The 23,568-nt window shown below is 38.8% G+C and overlaps 1 protein-coding gene across 3 annotated transcripts in view; it reads right to left on the reverse strand.

The window, feature by feature from the left end:
- Nucleotides 1-23,568, reverse strand: part of LOC148840435 (teneurin-3) — a 276,657-nt gene that overhangs the window by 29,593 nt on the left and 223,496 nt on the right. For 2 of the 3 annotated variants that reach the window (XM_088919813.1, XM_088919821.1), the window contains 6 exons: nt 17,896-18,042; nt 15,011-15,227; nt 10,912-11,031; nt 8,083-8,344; nt 4,946-5,213; nt 3,582-3,725 (listed from right to left, as the gene is read on the reverse strand). In XM_088919813.1, coding sequence (XP_088775939.1) covers nt 3,582-3,725; nt 4,946-5,213; nt 8,083-8,344; nt 10,912-11,031; nt 15,011-15,227; nt 17,896-18,042 — 1,158 coding nt within the window. Of the gene's footprint in view, nt 1-3,581; nt 3,726-4,945; nt 5,214-8,082; nt 8,345-10,911; nt 11,032-15,010; nt 15,228-17,895; nt 18,043-18,976; nt 18,995-19,924; nt 19,952-23,568 lie in introns of all 3 variants that reach the window. The other variant, XM_088919804.1, reaches the window with a different exon arrangement.

A 23,568-nucleotide genomic window follows, 5' to 3' on the forward strand; every position in this document is an offset into this window, starting at 1 on the left:
AGCTGGCCGTGGAGGTGGACGGAAAGGAGCTGCAATCTTAAACCCGCTGGAAGCCGTTGAGGAACAACGCCACCATTACGAGTGAGATCAGACTGAAACTGTCAGAGCTCAAAGCTAGAACCAGAGCTCACAGAGGAAAAGAAAAAAGGGTCTCAGGAAAGTAAAGAAATGGTTTTAATGTTTTTGTTGCTCTTCTTTCTAGCTGACCACTTTCAACAGCTTCTTATGGTGGACTAACTACACAGCGGCCGGGAATGTTTGTATGCAAGACGGCAACAAAAATGTGTTATTCAAGATGTGCAAGCCAAGATTGTTGCTATCATTCACCTCAATTCCCTTCGAGTTCACCCAACCTCTGTACAGTAACAACTTTAACTTGATTCTTATTCATGTATTCTGAGGACTGAACTAGAGCGAGATTAATCAAATAACAGTAGATTTCTCAAAGTAAAATATTATGCATTGAAATGGGAATAATGGAATAAACAAATATCGGTGTGCCAAAAAAAGAGAGGCTTTTTTGCAATGCATTCTTCCCTCTTAACAACCATAGCACAGTCATCAAATGAATGAAAGATGAGGTCACCGTAGGGTTCAGAGAGCTCATGCCTGACTGAATTGCACCCAGGTTTCTTGTTTGTTGACAACTGAGCAAATGTAAGCCAGAAATAACTGTTCAGAATGTTGAAAGCACTTAGTTTATCTTCAGGTGAAACAAATTGATTTGTCAGGTGGGAGAATTCTTATACTAAGTTGATTAAGCTGGTGACAGACATTGTACGCTGGGGTGAAAGCTAACAACCTCTTTTCCCTCCAGTCACTTCAGCAGTAATCTACGAGGTAAATCAGATGCAAGCGTTATCAGACACAAGCAGGAACAAGCACTTCGGCCTGTATTTAAAAGAGATGCATTAAAAAGTTTGAGAAAAAATAGCACTTTTGTTATCCACCACTCAAAACAAAATCAAAGACGCTGAGAAGGAAGGACAAATAAAAAAGGCATAATTTTTAAGGAAAAAGGGAATGGCTGAAGCAAGTCCTTTCCCAGCTGCTGGAATGATTGAGTTTACATTCAGTAGAATTCTAATTAAACAGAGGGCGTTACACATAAGAGCATATTAATTTAATATTTTGTGTTTTCAGGAACTGAAGATGTCTGCATGGATTATAGACCAATCAAAATCCAGCGGAGGATGACTGATGGAAGTCAACTGAGGTTATCATTATGAGTTCTGAATTGATCATTCTGGGTTGCTATCATTCATAAAATAAAATTTAAACCAGATAAAAATATTGCCTAAAGCAACCAGACACTTCAGATTGGCAATGCCTGATGCAATGTAACTTTCCATCTGTAATTTAAATATATTTTAAGGCTTAGGGGATGAAGTGAACAAGTTACATGTCCAATATTTTCAGTGTAGTTCTTTTCAAAGGCAAATAAGAGGCCAAGTTATGTTCACCAAACAACTGAACTTCAATTCAAAGAATGCAAGCCAGATCAAAATCCTTTGAAAACAGGATGCTTTTGGCCAAAATATGTTCATGAATGCAGTTTAAATTTGATCATGCATTTTTATTGCAATTTCCTGAGCACTTTTACAGTTTTAACAACACTGGCAAACATTTTTTTCTTAATGGTTTCTAAGAGACATAATCTCATGCTGGTTAAGCAACACAGAAGAGAAAACGTTGTGGACCGTCTAAAGAGGACAACACTGCTATGATCAGAAATTGAAGAACAAATGCAAGTTATAAAGATTAAAAGGGATACATTATGTGACCCAAAGGCTGCTTTCAATGAAAACATTTTGATGGTATACAATGTCCTAGAAAAGACTGATATTTTAACTTAGTTTTCCTGCTGTTCTTTTCTCCATAATTTTAAAATCACATTGTACCATAGTTTCATGCTGAAACATATTTAAGGTATTATAGCAAATGCTGTTACACTACAAAAAAGTACTAAAATCTACCCACTGGTTTGATCCATGGGCTGCTGTTGGGAAGAGATAGACTAAAAAAGGTTTCAGGCATTGTATTACATTAGCAGACAGTGAAACACTGCGTGCTGTCACTGTGTTAGAAATGGCACTTTAATACACCATGATTGCATTTCTTGTTGATGGAATAATAGCACATGTTGCCACTACGAGATCGAAAGGACAGGTAATGGTTGAAGAAGTTATTGTGTTTAATGGACGGGGAAGCTAATAGTGTACAAACAGCCACTTTGAGGCAGAAGGCTGGTACAGTAATCACGCATGTTGGGATTACATCAGATGAAAAGGGTTCTTTCTACCAGGCAAAGGAGATCTTAAAGCCTATTTGTACCACCAGTAAGGGGTTAAAAGGCTATGTACTATGGAGAAAAAAAGTCTAACTATTGAGCTGCAGGCCTGACCAGCTTCAGTGAGTTCTGAGATTAAAGGGTCACAAACTCCCAAAGACAACTGGCACTAAGCCCAAGAGGTAGTGCGGCTTAGTGTCACTCAAGTTGAAGCTGTGTTCAAAAAAAGCCTGGTTCTCGCCATAATAGTCGGGTTGAGGATTATTGGAGGCGACAGCCAGATGTATAATTATATGTTTATTGGTTTTGTCCCTTTGGTTCCAGGTCACAAACAAAGACTGTATATTTACAACAGGAGCACCTCACTTCAAGAAGGGTCAAACATATTCAGAATCTTTTCCTGCCTAGCCCTCGTTCTTCATGACAGGTCTCAAACCGTCATCTTCCCTAAATAGCTGAGTTCTGTAATTTTCATCATATGAATCCTACAAGTCAGCAGACTGCGTTATTGCACCTGACTTATTCTGTCATTACTTTGAAAGATTGGTCCTTCACAACTCTCCTCTATTATCTTGAAATGGGATGATGAACAATATTTCATCTTCATTAGAATATTTATTGCAGCATTTCAGGGCACCCATGCAAACACCTGTCACTGTCCACATTCCCCCCGCTAAGAATGAATTTCTCTGGCTCATCCAGCTTGTCATTACAACTAATCACTTCGTTTATTCAATTAGACACACGTCACTTTGAAAAGTCACTGCCTGTCAAACTCCACTCCTTAACTGAATTTAGATCCTGGGATCAATTCACCTTGTAGATTGTGACATTCATTTTATTTTAATTTTTATTTTTTTGGGAGTTGGGGGTGGTGGTGAATCAGATTGGCTGTCTTAACATTTTTGTAATGTTTTAATGTTAATATTTCCTTGGCTCATGAAGGACTGAGATTCCTGGCAGTGCAGTTCTGTATTTTTTCAAAAGCAGTATTTTATCCTTTTTTGAGATCACTCTTTGGCTCAGATGCATTGGTCTTGTTAAGTTACCAAACGAGGACAAAAAGTAGGGATCTTTTTTAAGATCTGAAGAGAATATAAAACATTAAAGATCTTGGATATAAGATGAATGCGATTTTTAATGTTTAATGTTAATGTAATTCTTAAATGCTTCATCTTGTGCTCCATTTTCTCATGATTTACATTTTACAGCATTTTTTTAGACAAATTCACAGAGGCCTTTGAATAAAAATACCATAATGATATAACCTGTTTATAAGGTAACTCCTTACCATTCTGTACATCCAGCACATGATGCTTGTCTAATGACCAGCCACCCATATTTGAAGCATCCAGTTCGTATCCTTGCAAAATTGCCGTCCTTTTCTCCCAAAGGATGAGATCGAGGCAGGATTCATATTCAAAGCCCACAGACACTGAAATGACAAGAAAGCCAAATATATTTTGAAAAAAAAGAGCAAGAGCCTTGGCTTTAAAACTTGGCATAACCTGCTTTTGTTCTACAGTTTGGGAAAGACTAACTGCCCCCTAAATCAAATGCTTGTAGGAGTTCTCATTCAACTTTCCAAACGTTTGCCAATTTTAGCAGTGATCTAGTGCTACATTCTCTTTTCTAATCCTTTAAAATTCAAACGTCTTCATCCGATCTCATTACAGGAATGACACTGCAAACCTTCCAAATCACTAACCCCATACACTTTCATCTACTTCAATTACTAATGTACATATTTTGGAAACAGAGCAAGATAGAAGGTAAGGAGAAAATTCATTCTATAACAATGCATCCAAAGGTACCTTTCTAAAAAGTAAGGACATTTTAATGATAAAAGAGGATTTTACATGCCAGAAACAATAAAAAACAAAAAACACAGACTCACAAACAAGTTGCATATGTCTAAGACTACAAGCTATATACTGTATTTCGCTACCTATGTTTTAAGACCTCTCACTTACAAAAGGTCTGCACTTATGTCACATCGCCAGTCATGATCACCTGGCTTAACTCTAACCCAGTGAAACTTGGGCATGAAAACAAAAAAGGTTAGCCTTATTTTTGATTTACTTAATTTGTAGCTCTTAACAAATGCATGAAAAGATTTGCCTGTACTGAGCTACACAAAGGAGCTAGGATAAGTAAAGAGCCCTTCAAACCAATATACTATCAAGTGATTTATCTGCACAGGGCTTTGCAGTGGGCAATTAAACACACAAAAGGTAAATTAGCAATTAGCAAATTAATCAAGGGCTATTTCCATTCCAGTATGTAATTCCAGTTTTTTAATAATACTTTAAATTTGATACTATAAGTACCAGACTCTTCACAATGCAAATAATAGCGACATACTTCTACTCTTGTACCAATCTATGCACCTCACAATCATCATCATATTTATGGTGATAAGTGGCAGATTGCTGTCACAACCCAAGGAGATTCAAAAACTCCTCAGCAAGAGATACACACACAATGTATGAATGCACTGAGAACAGATATTTCTTCCCCAGCACATCTCACACAATATGATGGTTGTTCATGGGATTATCTCCTATATCTGTCCTGGCTTCTGTTGACTTTCGACTTTGACTTCTTTGACTTCTTTTGACTTTGCAGCTCTTAAAAACAAGAGGCACCACTCACCAACTGCCTCTGACAGGCCGTAGACCTTTTGATTGTAAGCATCCGTTTTGTCCCATATGAACGTGTAAGAGAGGCTGGGGGAGGCTGGGAACCACTTTTGGAAGAGCCTGCCCACCACAGCCACCATCAGATGGACCTTCATGAGGTTGAAGGGGATACTGGCCTGGGTCATGGTCACCTTAAGAACAGGCTTGTAGCCTGCAGCTCGAGAGCTCAAGTAGAAGAGATTGAGGTCGCTGCCCGGGATGGAAGTCTCCTCTTGAAGAACCTTTAAATTAAATCGGAACACCAGCATGAGCAACACGGGACCACAATGACTGCAACGCTTTAGGACCAGTACAGAACCAAAGCAGCATTTTGGATCTCCTAAATTAAATTCCTTTATGTCTACCATGCTCCCCTTTTCAATTTCTGTTTTTCCACACATTCATAATTGCCATACTGTGGGATTCCGATGTTAATTACCATTTTTCTTCACAAAACAATAAAATGTCACAACCTTTTTTGTCTGCTAGACTAATTTTCACCGTTTTACAGATGACATAAATTGGTCGTTTAAAGCTATGAACGGTTATTTTCTCACATTACAGTGCAAAAATCACCATATAGTGTTACGTGTCATAAGCCCCCTTCTCTCTGAAATGAGAAAAGGAACTAATGAGGTTTAAAAAATAGCTTAATGTAAAGGAAACATTTAACTCAGGACTTTTTTTTTCAGGTAATAAAGAAATGAGAATTAATTGCAAATATTCCCCTGGATGATCCAGCGTATCTGGAGTCAGTGGAGCATTTAGTTTTTAGCAAAAAAAACAGCAGACAAGAGAAGAAATGTACTGATGAAATTAAAATACCGGACTATTTTGTAGCATCTAATAACATCTACTGGGCCTGTCTTCCAAGGAACTTTAAGATCGTTTGTAAACTACATATAGTATCCAAGTATATTTGTAATTGTTAAACTGCACTATTCCATTCAGCCACAGAGTTAATAGTAAAAACTAAAAATTTTACAAGGCAAGGATTCTCTGTTCAATATTGAAGCTTTCTTTTATAGTATATAAAAGACTATGTATGGGTGTGTCTTTTCAGAATGTAGTACAAGGTTTTTGAAGGTGTTATTCAAACTTCGTGCTCCTGTTTATGGCTAAATAGCAACCACATAACTTAACATCTTTCTCAGAAACAAGTTATTGTAGTAATTATGACACAGGACAACATCATTTTATGTAGCTATTCATCTAAACGATTTTCTTTGTATTTAGATACAAGACATGCATTGGTTCTGCACACACTGTACTGTAAGTCCTCTACAAAGCTTCTAAAGAAAATAAATTCCAAAACAACATATTTCATGAGACCCGAGAGGGATTTCTTAAAATAACTTTTCTTTCCCCCACTCCCATGAGAAATGTTCAAGCCATGTCAGCCTGTGCCTTAATCATAATGGTGAGGAAATCACTTAGGACACGGTATATACTTGGCAATGGTGTGCTAGATGGCTAGTTGTAGAGGAGCATATTTCAAAGGGAAAAACAATAACTGGAAGGACATAATCCATCTCATATTCGCTGTAAGAAAGTGAACATTCAGTCCCAACTACTACTGCAGTCTTAATGCTTGTACCAGGACAAGAGAACCACTGTGGACATCAGCTGGAAGTCCAGTAAAGACAGATGCTAAAACAATGAAAACCTTTGATCTATGATTTCTTGTTAAATTAAGGGCTTAGGGTTCTGAAACCTCTCTGCTTCACCATGGTGTACTGTCACACTGCTGCAACAATATGTATGACAAATATATGCTGTTCACATACCGCATAATGCAATATCAGACCAATTCTTACAAATAAAAACGATGGAGAAGTTATATACAGAAGAGGAGTAATGTGCTGTGATTTTAGCTTTTTGGCTGGTGTTCACTTTGCACAGACTGTTGTTCAGTACTTCATGATACATTAGTAAAATCACTGGACCATCACTGTCAACATAAACCCACACATTGTTTCTCAACTTACTAAATCTAACAGCTTTCACACGTCTGCTAGAGTTTCCAGGTTGTTATTCAGCTCTTTAGTTCTGTCAAGATTAACATGCATAAGCCATTAAAACAGTCCCTTGATTGATAAAATGCCAGTGTTAATGAGACTGAAATAAAGCCAAGAGAAATCCATTGATTGTAAATATTTGCTTGCATTTGTTTATCTTGGTAGTCACAGTTGCGGATACACCTAGATCATCTAAGAAACAAAGCATTACCATTAATCGACTTTTGGTCTATATGAAATATATTAACCCTGAAGAAATGTAATAGAGGATATAGTTTGCTGTCATTTACTGCAAAATACTCCCTTTTTAAGCATCAAACCTGTGCATAACCTGAGTGTTCTGTCACACAAATTGAGTCATTCCTTCCTAGAACACATTTATGCATCTCTGGTCCTTTTGCCCTGCTGAGGGTCATGGGGGCATCATGTCAAGGAAAGACCAGAGCTCTTTTTCCTCCTCAACAGTTTCCTGCTGCCTCTAGGGTATTCCCACACACTCAACAACGCCAAGAATATGGACACAGCTCCCACTCTTAGAGCAGAGGGATCGGATAATCGGTACCTCGCACTCCTGCAACATCTCCCACAAACCGTCTCGGGGAACACAGTCATGCTTTCTGTAGGCCATACTCACATAACCCCTTGAAAACTCAGCAAGAGAGCGGGGATCTGAGAGAGCCGGCTGACCGATTCCACCACAGCCAACAGTCTACTGTCACTGTCATTTGACATGGAGTCCAGGTCACAGTCGGCCAGTCTGTGATCCGGCTCAGATGAAAGAGCTTGGATTAGCGATTGTACTGTTGGAACCACTGGTGAAGCCCCGGTGAATAATCTCTTTTACTCTTTTTTCAATCTATTATGCCGAAGAATGACAGTATTGCACCCTTTTTCTCACTAGGTGTATATCGTTATCTGCAAATGCTGTCTTGCCTTATCATCTACTTCATTTTAGCATGTGCTTACACTGCCTGTTTAATTGCTTGCTTCAAGAAATGAATCCAACAACCATCTCCACAAAATTTCCCTTTTTTCCCTTTACCCACTGTCTTTGAATATGAGAGAACACCGTTTCCCTCTGCCTCTTATTTACCTGTGTTTCAGGAATGATGGGGCTGTTTTCGGGGGAAGACCTGAAGAAAGTGGACAACTGAGATGAAACAATAACCGGGCTGGGCCTTACGAATCCACTCAGGTCACAGCTGGGGATATCGTTTTCCTCTTTCTTCATGACTAGAGTGTCCATGACATAAAAGACATTCCACGGGATCCAAACGGTGCGGTACTGGGTCAGAAATGGAGCACGTTCAAAGCTCAGAGTCAGAGAGGCCCCACCATTGGCCAGTAAGTCAAACCTAGACATAGGACAGGGAGAAACAAGAGCAATGCATTTTACTTTGACCCTTCAGTGTTTCAGTGGAAGATGTGAAAGAATCCAAAAGAAGCTACAAAAAAACAATATAGAATGTCCTAGCAGACAAGGATCTAAATGATTTTCTAATGAATGAATTACCAGTCCTTTGCCCTTTGCAAAACTCTCAGGGTAAATGCTTTGAGGAACCTACCTCTTCACCAAATTCCTTCTCACCCCTTTTCATAAAAGGTATGATTGCATTCAGGCAAAAGTAGGAACAAATGCAATATAACCGAATGGTCCAAGAAAACCCACTTTTAAATACAGTCAGTTCTCAATTTCAGCTTATTGAATTTGAGTGTTTTTGATTTAATGCACCACCTGAACATACCGTATACCACTTCTTTAATTAGAAAAATACTGGTTTCACTTTAATGCTCAACAACAAGCTACCTGGTGGAGTGATGGGAGATGACATACTGTACTGTATACTGCACATACGCAGCTGTGTGCTGGGATGAATAGCACCGCTTGAGCAATCTTTTTCTCAGTGTTCTTCCAGGCACCATTCACCTCATCTCTGAAATTTCCATCCATCCATTTTCTAACCAGTTTATCCAGTCCAGGGTCGTGGGGAGCCGGAGCCTATCCCGGAGAGCAGCAGACGCAAGGTGGGATACACCCTGATTGGATGCCATCACACGACATACACAGACAGATGCTTACACTCACACCAGGACCACCTAATCTACCAGGATGACTACTGGACCATGAGAACACAGGGAGAACATACAAAGTCCATGCAGATGGCGCCCCAGGTCCTGAATTGAACCCAGGGCCCCAGTGCTGCGAGGCACCAATGCTAATCACTGTGCCACCACCCCTGAAAAATTAATAAATGTAGCAGTTTACCACGAATTATCAGCCAAAAACCTCAATATGTAAAACTGATTTGTCATATTACCACTGAGATTTTAAAATAGGTGCCATTGAAAGCCTCACTGAGAGTGAAAGGGAAAATAATAGCTGCACAGTCCACACTGGGCAAATAACTCTCACTACTCACTACCATTAGCAGCAGTTATCCCTTCACATTTTACTTGCCAAATGTTAGCATTGAGTTTAAATATAATTCTTAGCAGAACTCTATAAAGCCACTGCCTTGCCTTTTTTTAAAGCATCTTTGGAAGTGGAATAACCAAGAATGTATTCCCCCTATGTACAGTACACACATATCTCTTGGATACTAGATCTTAGATCTTTTCAGGATTCATGCTGCAATTTTTAGGAATTGTATCTGCCGTGTAAACTGACAACTGCCTGTAATGCACTACATTTTACATGGTTATATTATCCAGGGACTGGACTGGACTATGAGTGTGTGCTGTACAACACACAAGTGCCAGTGAAATACCTTTCTTATTTCTCCTCCAAACTACATTCCTGGTGCAGGACCACACACCTGCTCAAGATGAGAATGTGATGCTGTGGCTTGTTTCTGTTCTAGCTGAGTACATATGGGAATCTGATAAACAAGATTATCGAGTGTGAATCTTCACACCTTCTGTCTGAAAGGTTACTCAATGGAATATCTGGATGCATCAACTACACTTAAAAGCTGATCGTTCAGCTGTTGTTTTATTTAGTCTGTCTTGCTTTTCAAAAGCTGCTTCACATTTTGAATGATTTCCTAAATCCTTTATGTACTTTTAAAGCACCTACTTTAGAGTAACTAGAATGATGTGTATGGAAACACTGTCCATTTATAGTAACTGATGCAGTTTACTATGCTTTTTTCCAAGCGTTATGCCACTGAGTCATATGAGGCTGAGTCTTCAAAAGGTGTGAAAATGAATATCTTAGTTGTTTAAAAATAGTTTATTTTGCTACATTTTAACTGGAAGCAGAGTTCTTTAGGTTTTAAAATGATGTTGTATTCTAGTCACAGCCATGACATTACTTACCATAAAATGAGAAAAGATACTTCCATGTGATAATACTTTTTTTTAAGAAACCAGTAAGAACTGCCAGATCCAAACTGATTAATTCCTGGTGAATTTACTACTTATTGAATCAGCTTTCAATTTTTTCAGTTTTTCTAAAATATATTCATCATATTACCGTACTGGTATTTCAACATATTTGCATTTTAGCTTACATCAAGAAGACGATGAGTTTATCTTAAAGATGTATATCTTAAATGTTTGGGATTATCAAACTTCATTGAAAAGCAAGATTTAAACCTGGACTAAAACAATCCATTAACCCCCCCACAATCAAGTTTTTAAAATCAATAATTGATGGCTTTTGGAAAGGGAGAAGTTCTAAAATTAATACAGGCTTTAAGATTAACTACCGCCCTCTTGTTTTAATCACAGTCGACAGATCCGGCAATAAATAAATCAACGACTGTAACAGTACATTAAGTACATTACACAAGCGCTAGAATTAAAATAACCTGTCAGAAGATATCAATGTATTTCAATACAAATACAATGCAAAAAAAAATGTACACGCATTAAATTATGCATCTTGCCATTAATCAGCAAAGCAGCCCAGAGAACATACATTCCATCTTGGCGGGTGACAGTGAATCCGTGTCCGGGATAGTGCACAAACGACACGTTAACTCCAATAAGGGGGGTTCCATCCGCTGTTAGAACCTGACCTCGGATGATGGACACCAGACTGCAGGAAAAACAAACGACAAAACCAAAACCATTTGCAATTAACATCTGTTCTCTCTCCCGGACACCTCAGGCTCGATAATGGCCCTGACAAACACACGCACCCTGTTGCGATTCTTGAAATCAGCACAAGAACCCTCCCAACTCTCTTACCCCCTTCCACCACTCCTCACCCACATTCTCTTAAGTGGCTCTGAAATTATTTTGTCCTTTTAAATTCACACGACGCTCTCCAGAGGCTTATCAGGAACAGCGTTTTAATGATGAATGCTTAAAAATACACATTACTGTATATACTTTTTGTACGTATGTGGGGGAAAAAAAAATCCGCAACAGCTTTAAGAAAACCCAGCATTCCAATTAATTGTGAAGCAATTTGTAAACCTGTTGGGGTTGGCAAGTGAAAGATTTAAAGGGGCGTTAAGGAACATTTGTGCATCTACTTTTAATCAACTGCTGTGCCTAACTGCATTTATGCTGCTAAATTACAGCAAGCCCCAGTGTTTCTGTGTTAATCATCTTCCTTTATGCTGTAAGATATAAGACACCTGCTTTTAGTTACTGGTTTATTTTCAGGTCATTACTACTTTGTAGTATGCTAATCAAATAGCTCGTACCACATCACTTCCAAGCGGACAGAAGTATAACAACCCCCTCATATTTTATTTTCATTTCATGCAAACAGTCCACTTAAAAAGGTTCGCCTGTTTCTTGTCCCAGTCACCCAATTAATCTTTCAGAGCCCACGTGACCCAGCGTGACCTGACCTTCTGGTAAACAAAAAATAAATTACCTGGTATAAGATAAACAAAACAATAATTTACTTGTTTATTTGTCTCCATAAAACAACACCTTTCAATGGAGCCCAATTTGTCTTAGCTTTATATGAATGTTCCAAAATTATGTTCTATATTGCATTAAATCTTTCTGAGACAAACTGGGCATTTCTTAACAAATGATTAAAAACAGCTGTTGTGAAAATCAGCACTAATCCTCATTTTATATTCAGCCTACGGTTGATGCTGTCCTTCCATGACCCATACTGAAGAATATTTGCTTTCCAAGCTCGCACTCAAAATAATGCCAATTTTGAAGACAAACCGCAAGCTGTTTAAAATTTCAACAGCTATTCTTCTTCCTCAGAATATAAGAGTTTTGCGCCCTAACTCAACCAGTATCAGGAACGCCTTGTCTTTAGGGATTTATTCTTTGTGTGAATTTTAAAGCGGCATTCTAATCACAGTTTTGGCATGTAAAGAATGTGAAATATTAGAGCCAAGGCCAACGGTTAATTTGACATGTAATGACCCATACACAGAACATCTCGCACATTTAAGAGATCATTAGTTTCCATTACTGCTCTTCTCCCCTTCACCATAATAAGGATAATCTTCTGCCCCCCCCTTAAAAAAAGAGATTTAACACTTAAATCATAAACATTTGTGGTTTACTCTGTAAATGACAACCTCAACACTGTGAAGTTTGTTAAGACTTCTCCAATTTCCTTGGCAGAGGTCTACATTGAATGGTCAAGAAAAACTGGGCTGCTTTCAAAGTGTGGCTGTTCGCACCACGAGGACAAGGAACTGTGCTGTTTCCAAATGTTACTCTTCTTTGCCAACAAAATCTGTCTTGTGGGACTCGGTTGCATTTGTCTTGTAGAGCCTGGATTAGCTTGTACTGTACCTGTTAACTGCACTTTTGAGACCTAGAAGCCACACATTAGCCCAGCTCATCCAACAAATATTCATATCTGAATATCTATATTCAAGTCTGGTGAGCAAGACAACCATGGCAACACAGCTATAAGCAGAATGAGGACAGGTGGCATCCTGCTGGAATGTTGTCAGGTTAAGATGAACACATTGGAAGGACAGCAGGTGAGATCTAGGACTTGATCAGTGAAGCGCTGTGCACTCAGGCTGCTATCAATCAGTACAAGTGGAGTTTTGTAGATGGTCCATCACACTTGGACCTCCTCATTGATCTTGATTAGGCGTCGGGATTCGTTATCTCCCAGACTGTGGTCTATCATTCATGGGACTGTATGAGGCTGTAAAGTCTCTAAAGTCTGCTGTGAACACCTCAGACTGCCAGTGATAGACCACTGACAGTCCAGCCTCCAACTTACTGATGGTCCATACTGTATGTTCTTGTCATAATTTCATGTCCTGTCATAGTTTAATTTCATATCCTTACTATGCATTTTATTTATTGTTTTGTCTCCCTGCTACATTATTTACCCTTATATTTTGTATTTTATTTTTATGAGGTATGAACAGATGCTGTTAGCTCAGTGCTATCCTAAATGTACCTTTGGAAAATTGATTTTCTTTTCTCTTCAGAAAGGAACAAGCCCACATTTGCAGGCTCATGGCTGTAACAGAATTTGTATTCCTTCCTGTTTAGATGTTCAGATGGTTGTTACTGCCTGTACAGGCAGGTTTCTAAGTGCAAGCATCCCCACTTTACGAAACTTTGAAATTTTTATCAGTGGACTCTTGTCTGATGCTATTTTCAGATTAATGGAAGTCCTCTGAGAAAGCTAAATAGACAAGGTATTTGTGTTTTAATTGATGTACAAACCTTGACATGAGGAACAGCACCACCGTCAACAGGCAGATCGAATACATACGAAGTTTCTTTTCATAGTGTACAGATCTGAGTGTTAAGAATGTTCCCCACGTCTCCTCAAAAAAATTAATAATGAATTATCTCAGATAAACGCTTCATGGAAAACGGACTCCACCCGAACTTAGGCCACCCAATGCAGAAACCAGTAAAGGCAGAAAACTAGTTCAATAATTTACTAGGACCACCGTTTTGCACTTTTTATACAGCACTGGCCTGAACGCTGCAGTATACTGGCCTCATGTGAATCTGTCCTCAATTACAGATGGACAGACAAGTGAGAACATTTGTGCGCATTAACAAAGGCACTTCAGCAGAAGCACTTGTTCCAGTCCTGTTCTCCTGCATGTGTAATGTCTCCCGGTCTAGATATAATATGGGTGTATACACATAGCTGTGAGCACAAGTGTATACAGTATGTTCTATTCCTTTTTGTTAAAATGCAGCAAACCTCTACAATAATTAACTTCCAATTCTTTCATAGCTCTGAGGAAGAGGCATCATTTGAATTTCAGCACAATCATTGTAAGGTTATGGAAATTAATGAACATTTGAGTGAGAAAAAACAAAACTACACAGAAATGCACTGTGGACTGGGTATAACCTGTAAAAAGAACATATGACTGCATAATTCATAATCAGATTCTGAAAGTCTTATAGGTAAAATCAATGTGGCCTGTGCTTACAGTCCTGTCCTGACCAGGGCCTATAACCTTGCAATATACCCTTTTCAGTTTATTTTGCAAAAATAACCAGAAAGTTCTGATTGCATAATTAACAGGATGTCAACATACTTTGCACATAGGAACCATGAACCACATTGAACACTATGAAATTGGATCTTTTACATAAATGTACTTTTTGGATTTTTTGGGGGGAGATATGGATTTTTTTGTTAACATGGATCAAATTAAGCACATAGGGAAAATAGATGAGGAAATAATTTGGTATATTTAACAAAGAAAGACTTTACTCAACATTATAACATGACATGGACTAGAATTTCAGTAAAAATGTCAATTAAATCAAGATGATTTAAGTGACCACATATTAATTATAAAAAACTAGGTTTCAACACACTTAAAATATATGTGTTTTTAAAGTCATTGACCTGCTGTTGCTATGAAGCTGACTAATATTTGCACCCTGTGCCTTAAATTCCCTAGCTACTGCCATTGCAGCTGGGCAGAATGAAACAGATATTCTGGCCTTGCCAAATACCTTTAATTTGACAACATTCACTACAGTTAAATGAACAGCACTGCGGAAGAGGAGGGTAACTTCCGGGTCATTGTGGTGGTGCTTGGCAAAAATAAAATAATCAAAAACCTACCGAGCACCACCCTCACCTTCTGTTAAAAGGATTCTCCCCGGGGATGACGTGGGTGCTGTCCAGGCCCACGAGGAAGCTAATCCGGTCGTGAAAGGGCTTGGCGGCGTGCTGGGGGGGGGGCTGCTGGCTCTGTCCAATGATGTCAGTGGGGTCCGGCGATCCGCGGCAGTACGGCTGGTTCTGGCACGAGCTTTGCAAGCAGCAGTCAGGATCCATACAATCAACCAGTCCATCTGCAGGCACAGAACCCCTCACGTGAATACCAGACTGGACTCTGGCTAGGACACGGGCGTGACTGCAGACCAACCAGTTGCTCTTTTAAATCCAGCCTACACACCTTTGCTCTGTATATTATCCTGTTACCTTAAACCTTTACCTTATGCCAGCAGCCATGTCACCCTGCAACTCACAGCTGGCAGCCCACTGAAGCTCAGCAGGTGTGAGCCTGGTCAGTTCCTGAAGGGGAGACCTCCTTGGGAAAAACTAAGGTTGCTGCTGGAAGAGGTGTTGGTGGGGCCAGCAGGGGGCGCTCACCCTGCGGTCTGTGTGGGTCCTAACGCCCCAGTGTAGTGATGGGGACACTATACTGTAAACAGGCGCCGTCCTTTCGGATGAGACACATCATCCAGGTGGGGCTGCACACTGGTGGTGGTGGAGGGGATCCCCGTGACCTGTAAAGCGCTTTGAGTGGAGTGTCCAAGAAAGCGCCATATAAGTGTAACCAATTATTAAACGTACAGTATTTTTGAAATCTTTGTAAAATTTTAAATAAAGTCCTCATGACCGGGGATATGCAAAATACTTTGTTATAAACATACTGTACTACATACTGCTAAGGCTATAGTAGGAGAGCTCTGTTTGGCAAAATCTAAAGCAGGAATGTTTACAAAGCAAAGAAGGCCAATTGTCCCACTTTGCTCATTTGGTTGCTAGTATCCGATTTATTTCAGGATCTCTTCCAGCTGCTTATTTGAAAGAATCCAGGGTATTACCCCATGCTCTCACTGCCCCTTCTGCAAAGTTCTCAGATTTGCTGCACTCCTCTCTAGTTTTGCCATTTTGCAAAATTCAGTGAATCCTCCTTTGAAAATCTTTACTCATTCGCGGGTGGGTTTGGAAGAACAAAGAAGGTTAATCTGGCAACATTTTACTTGCATTTTTTTTTGTTTATTTCCCCAGTGACAAATGGAAAATGATTTATGAGATTATGTGCTACACTGCTCCAAAACGTACTTTCGTTAGTTGAATAATCAAGAAAGACCGCGAATGATTTTAACAGGAAGGCATGCAGTTCAAAGTTTTATACAAGGATTTGTTCTCTCACAGGTAATATCCAGTGGAGTCTCACTCAGATTTAGTCATTCATCTTTGTTAGTTTATAAAAAGCAAATGTACGTCTGGCATGTAGTCTGTGGGTCATAAAACTGCATGAGATTGACACCCCCTGAACTAATCAGCTGGAAATGCATTTTTACAAGCCTCTCTACTAACATCAATCAGAACAGGAATCTCATTTTCAGCGTTCACGATGTAGGAATACAGTGTTTGTTATTTTTCACAGGCGTTTACCGGAGACTTGCCTAAAGAAGTGACAGATTGTTATGAAACTCGCTCCTCATAAGTTGAGGAGGCATTTTTCATTTTTCTTTTGTTTTTACTTTTGTAGCTTCAAGTTATTTTGTATTGCTAACTTGATTACAGCATTACCCACACGCCAGGAATCTGTAGTTTCTTCACAGAGCAGAGGTGGTATTTTACTTGGGTTTTCACTTTAAGGTAGTCCGTGCTTCAGATATTACTTATCTACATAAGAATGAGTACAGCTTCAGAGACATACCCTTACACTATCTTGTGATGGACGTTTGCAGAAACAGCCAAGTTTAACATTCCAGGAGAATGCGTGATAAGACCTTCTGAAGTGAAGCAAGAAATCAGAGCTGTCATTTATTTGGAATAACACCCTGTAACAGAGAATGATTCCCCCTGCCTCAGCATCCATCATACCCTGAGAGCATGTTAGTGCTTCAAGACAACTAAGAATCGGAATCTAATGGAAAAAGACTGGAGATGAAACACTTGGCCTCTACTTATGAAAACAAATTGAGGGGCTACCTAGAGGTATTGCTGCTCTTTTTTTTAACCATTTATTGCCAGGAAGTGGAAAAAAAAAGCATTGGCACCAGGTCATTTCCCAAATTAAGGGTCATGGGTTAAACTATTATAACTCAGGAGCTGGAAACCAGGAAGTGGTTGCAACATGGATAATCTTAGCACCTCGTATTTCAAGTCACACTGATAGTGGTCGATCCTGTAAAACAATCTAAGCTTATCTGAATCTGGAAACACCTCCGTAGTCGGCAGGATGAGTAAATTCCCAGGTTACTATGAAACAGTCCATGGGATGATAATGTTGTAATCAGAAAGAGATAGTGGATAACCCAGTAAACCTGCAACAGCCTGGAGGCTGCTCAGCTGACGGTGGGCTAGCACACACACTGGGCCAGCAGGCGGCTTCACCTGCAATTGATTATGTTTGCACTTTTCTCCACAGGTGAGCAAATAAAGAGAGAAACAAATGAAACCCACAGTTATCTTAATGAACATCCTACAGATCTGACCATAAACAACGAAATAATCTCATATACAGTAGGAAGCACAATTCTATGATCAGAAACCCCATTTCTAATGCCTTTGACACCGTCTGCGCTTAAGACAGAAAAGGGTCAAGTCTATAATTAACATCCACATGCTATGCCGTAACTATGCAACAGCCATAGGACAGTGGAAGCACAGGTTCTGCGTGTGTTTACAGTAGCAGTAGCATCCAAAAGAAAAGCTGTAGGTATGTGTTCGTGCGCAGCCATGAGCTTCTGTTTGGTCCACTTTGGGCGTTTCCCTCACCTCCTTCATTGTCCTTACTATCGGTGCACAGGGTCTCCATAGCGACGTCACAGCCCGCCCCTCTCCAGCCGGACTGGCAGACACAGTGCCAGCCATTCTGGTCTAAGGTACACCTTCCATTGCTATTGCAGAGCCCGGGGCAGCCCTCTGTTAGAACAAACAAAACGAAAAAAATCAATAATCATCAAGGACGTGGACTGTGCGAACTAAGCCAATGTGCAAATCCTGCTCATTCACATGATTTAAAATAAAATAACCACATTTGGTGAACATATATTGACATTGAACTTCAGACAGGCCTTGGTCAATGCACAGATACTGTAATTTCACATGAATGTAACAGCGGCTGTTTAGATATGGCAGTTTTTTTTATTCTCTCTTTGGGAGGTTTATATCAAGCAGAAAGTTTTGATTCATCACACAGGAATTGCTCATTTGGAAATCGTAAGGGTCAAACCAGATTCCGTCTTCTTCCAGTGAAAGCTTAATAAACAACAAGGACAGTTAACTCTACAGCTCTGGTATGGGTCTGGTTAACCAAAACATTTCCCTTATGTTTGCAGCCTTTTCAGTTAATTTTGCGTCACTTGTGTTCACACCAAATGTTTAACCCCTTGTTGTTTAACCACACATACTTGTTTTGAAGACGGTAGAGTCAAATATCTATAAAATAGCTCCCCTCCAGCCTCCAGACAGCACCCATGTGAAGTTACAGCACATTCAAAATGCACAAAGTATAGGGTGATTTTTTTTATTGTTTCCACAGCTATACTTTATGCTGAAATTACATTCCTTTTCACGGAATAAGCGAAGCTGAGGAAATAACTAAAGCAGCTTAGCATCTATTCTAACAGACATTAGGAATCAGGCTGCAAATGCATGGAACAGGACCGACAGGATTTCCAACAAAACGTAATAGCTGTGTGTGTTTGACTAGTTAGGACGGACAAGAATGAAAATACCAGAAGGACCACAATAAAACATTTATAGACTGAACAAAAACACGTTCACGCCGTGCTTCAAGACAGATAGCGGAGAGTGATTGTTTGTGACAATCTCCCTAGGGCTATTGTGCCATTACCTTTATATCCTATCTTGTCTGCATTTATGGGTAAGGAGGAAAATTTGGGAAAAAATTAAAATACTGGCATATCCAGAACTTATCTCTGTAAATGACGTTTCAGACCGACAAACATAGAGACAAAAAAAAAGAAATAAGACAAAATTGAAAATGCTTCCAAGCAGTGTGTTAAGGGAATAAAGCTATAATAACTATTGTTGATTTGGAATTTCGGCTTAAATTTCACATATAACCCAAACAAAATATATTTCTCACTTTGTGTTGTTTAGCGACTTTTTAGGAAGGTAGCAGCATGGAAACAACTGAATGTCTTTCTTTACCCTTTAATCTGAATGTTAGTAAAGAATTTCATTTGAAATAAAAACAGGCTTTCTTTGAAACAGACTTTTGTGTCTAATTTAATGCATTCCACATTGGTGTGTAGTTTCCTGTTTTTCGACAGGGAATTAGAGAGATTACTAGAACCAGTGTTCAGATGTTCTTTAAATGTATTTTTATTTAATAAGAAATCTGTGTGATATGTGTCTGAATCTTAAATATTTGGAACAGAAAATTGCTAAAACTGTACAATTGCACTGGTAGTTTATGTACTGCTCTGTCAGATATCACACATGTGATAAATGACAAAACTCTTTCGTGAGGGAAGTGGTTACAAAGTGATTGCTTTTCATTTTGATGCCTACGAGCATCAGAAAATGACAGGCCAGAAAGTGATTTTTTTTATTTTATCGAGAAACAACAAGTGATTGGTTATCTTCATGGCCTACAAGATAAGTTTAGAGCATTTGCCGATCTGCAGTGGCTTTAGTGAAACCCATACAGGTGAGCTGCTATCGTGTAATACCAGGTTAAAAAATGAAATGACATTTTATCTCAATGGGATAAAAATGTTATTAGAAAAATCTGGTGTGTTACAAGAAATGCAAAAAAAGACAGAAAACACAGTACCTTTAACTAGTTTATCCAGATTGTGAGCTTCGAAACGAAAAGAAGAAAGAGAACAAATATTTCAGAGCAGTGCTTAACAGGACAGAAATCTGACGACAGGACATACAAAGAAACAAGAGCAGAATTGACGGACTCATGAGACGGGAGCAGCCAATTGGTAAGAAAAACAAATCACTTTATTTTATAGCAAATTTATATGAATATTAACTCACTTTATTTTAAAGAGCTACAAACAGAGAATACTTAAAGCTCACATGAAGCCCAACTCATAATGCTTATTATATGCCTTGGTCATTTTCAACTCCAGTAACAATTGCTGACTATACTAATCAGTCTGGGAAAAAAATATGTTTTGACTATAGTCTTTGTTTCTGTAGGACAAAAAATATTCTGGTTCCATTTTTTTATCCCACAAAGAAGCCATTTCAGGTGTAACTCAGAAAATCTGTAACTAGTTTTGAATTGCACAGAGCAACTCTGTTTAAATTAGTTCTTAAATGGTACTTTTTCTGATACACAGCATCCTTACATAAAAGCCTAGGTGTGAAAGCACTTACAAGCAGCACCTAAATGTCCAGTGATGAATCTGGCATTTAGCTCTATTTGCCCTTTGGGTAACGTCTCAATGTCTCATGCCACAGATAGTCAATTATGCATTATAAAAGCTCAGAAAACTACATCGCAAATACCCATCCATTTTCTAACCGCTTTATCCAAAACAGGGTCATGGGGGAGACGAAGCCTATCCCAGCAAGCAACAGGTGCAGGGCAGGGTACACCCTGGAAGGGACGCCAGTCCACTGCAGGGCAGAAACAGGCACGGACTTACTCACACCAGGGCCAATTAACCCACCAATACGTCCTGGGACTGTGGGAGGAAACCGGAGCACCTAGAGGAAACCCACGCAAACCTGGGGAGAACATGCAAACTCCACACCAACAGCACCCCAGGAATCGAACCCAGGGCCCCAGTGCTGCGAGGCAGCAATGCTCACCACTGCGCCACCGGCCAGCTCTACATTTGATCACAGTGGCTTGTTTACTATACTTCTGTGCAGTGACTATTTTTTTTTATTTTGAAATGTTCTTTTCCTGTTGCTGTTATAAATTGTAGATTTTTGAGCTTCCACATTTTTATCATTCATACCATTTTTCACCGTTCTGAACAAGAGTGCCCCCTGGATAAAGATCCAATAACTGTAAGATGATGCAGGCTCAAATGCATTAACACAATTCCTAATAGTCACCTTTGCATATACGGCTGGAAAATGTTGGTTTCTATAAGCAGTCTTATTATATTGGCAGTCATTCCTGTTCTTTTCCTGTACGCCTACCAACAGTTCATCACCTGGTCACTCTTTGCACATGAAGAGGTGTATTTTTCTCCCTTGCGTTATTCAATGCTCACATCAAGAGGTAATGACTGTAATCTCCAGAGTGTGTGAAGGCTGTTTACCACAGTAACAAGCTCTAACATAAGATGAGGAACAGCTTGGAGGAGATTGCAGGTCATGCTTTTTGAGGCATATTGCAATCAGATATTAAACATATGGTACGAAAACAATCGTAATCATCCTTTAACCCTGGTATGTTGTGAGTGATACACTGCTGGAGGCGACAAAGTTTACTAAATTATTTCCGTTTTATTCTTCACCCAGAAAAAAAAAACAAATCTTAATCACCGCCATTAAGACATCATTGCTTCATTATCTGTCTGCTGATTCCAGAAGCTATGATAAAAATGGCATCAATCTACGAACAATTATGCATTATGTCCACAGAGTTCAATCAGTTCTCACTCTGAAGAGGAACAGAGCACACATTGATTTAGAAGTTCTTAATTGCCATTTATATCACCATGGTTTTATTGGCCCATCGCTGCAGGTATATCTGCAATAAAATCTGCACTTTACATACTTTAATCTTGCCAACAGAGACTCTGCATCATTAACGCAATACAATAAAATGACAAAGACATTTAGTTGAGGATTATCTGTTCACTGCAGGTTGGACAAACCTGTTTTTGTTTTGTAATCAACTGTCATCATTACAGCTTACTACACAGTTATTTTTTCTGAGCCCCTCAAACAAATGACCTACTGCACCGAACCCTGCTGTCATTGGTTTGAAAAAGAGAGGAAGTCCAAAGTACGCTAGGAAGACTGCATTCAACCTAGTCCATACTAAAAATCTTCACAGAACATTATATTCCACACACCTCCATTAAGGAGTAATAAATAAAACAACTGCATGAAAATAACCTCTTAAAAAATGAAAATACGTGCAATGTCCAAGGTACAAATTAAAGTAAATCTGATGGGATTTTTGTACTGCAACTATTTGATTATTCAATATATGATTATTTGATTATTCAATAATTTAGCACCCCAATTCATTTTGACTGATGTGAGTTGCGGTTTTGCGTGTCAGGACCAGCCTGTGTTCCCGAAGCTTCTAGAGCACTCTAGAAAGCACAAAGCTTCTAGAGCCCGAAGCTTTTCAGACTGAGGCTTAATTCAAAAGATTCAAAATTGCTCTCGTTATTACTAATTGCAACTCTTCTGCTTCTTCACATCTTCCAGAAGACTGTTGTTGTACGTTTCATTTTTTATAACATTCCTTTTAATAATGAAAACTGTGCAGTACTGTATTTCCTGTCACACAGTTTTGTAATGTATTTCTGCCGATGAGGATGGTGTACAATTAGGCCTACCCATGGTATACAGTACCTTTAGATATTGGAGAGTTTTTCCTTTAATAAATGTTTTTTGTTATTTGCGGACATTTCAGGAATGTACAGTATCTACTGTGTCTATTTCACAACTGATGTGAAAATTTGATATTAAGAAGCATTTTCAGTCATGTCTTTGACAGATCTGACAATTCAAATGAAAAAAGAGCCCACTCACATTTTTTATTAATTTTAAATTTTCCATATTAAAATCAAGAAGAATAAATTGAAACATGATGAAATTTACAATGACCAATTTTACGCAAGATCCTACAATTAAAAAAAAAATTTAAGCAAAGCCTATGGAACAATCACACACAACAATAACATTAAATTTGAATTATCAGAGAATTTTGAGCTGGCTGTACATCAGTAAAAAAAAAAACTATTTTAGGTGCTGTTATACATTTGTCTCCCATTTAATCAAATAATTAGAGAAAATAATTGGACAATTCTTTATTAAATGATGGAGAACAGTCCAGATGAAATCAGAACTTCCATCTACCCATCTGCAACTGCAAATTAAATTTAATAACTCAAGGGTTTCAAAAGGGTTGCTAAGATACTACATGTAAGAGAGTCAAAAGAAAAAAAAAGTGGTATTTAGAGTAGTAACTCAACATGATAGCTACTGCGATTTCCTGGAAAACAGAAAAGATTTATACAGCGCACATTTTGAGGAGACAGGCTGTGGGATGAAATGCTGATTTTTCACAAATCATATTCTTACCACCAAATTAGTGTACTAACCTTTTTGTCTGCTTTTTTAGCTTTAAGTTGATTTAAGATGAACTTACAAATGCTCACACAAAAGAATGAGCTTAAAATGCTTCACTTGTAGTATTTTTAAGGATGGTGGTTAGCATTTTTCTTAGAGAGCATACATGACAGGAGAAAAGCTTTGGGGAAAAAA

The sequence above is a fragment of the Atractosteus spatula genome, chromosome 1 (assembly GCF_055471065.1).
Source record: "Atractosteus spatula isolate fAtrSpa1 chromosome 1, fAtrSpa1.hap1, whole genome shotgun sequence".
Classification (NCBI taxonomy): Eukaryota; Metazoa; Chordata; class Actinopteri; order Semionotiformes; family Lepisosteidae; genus Atractosteus; species Atractosteus spatula.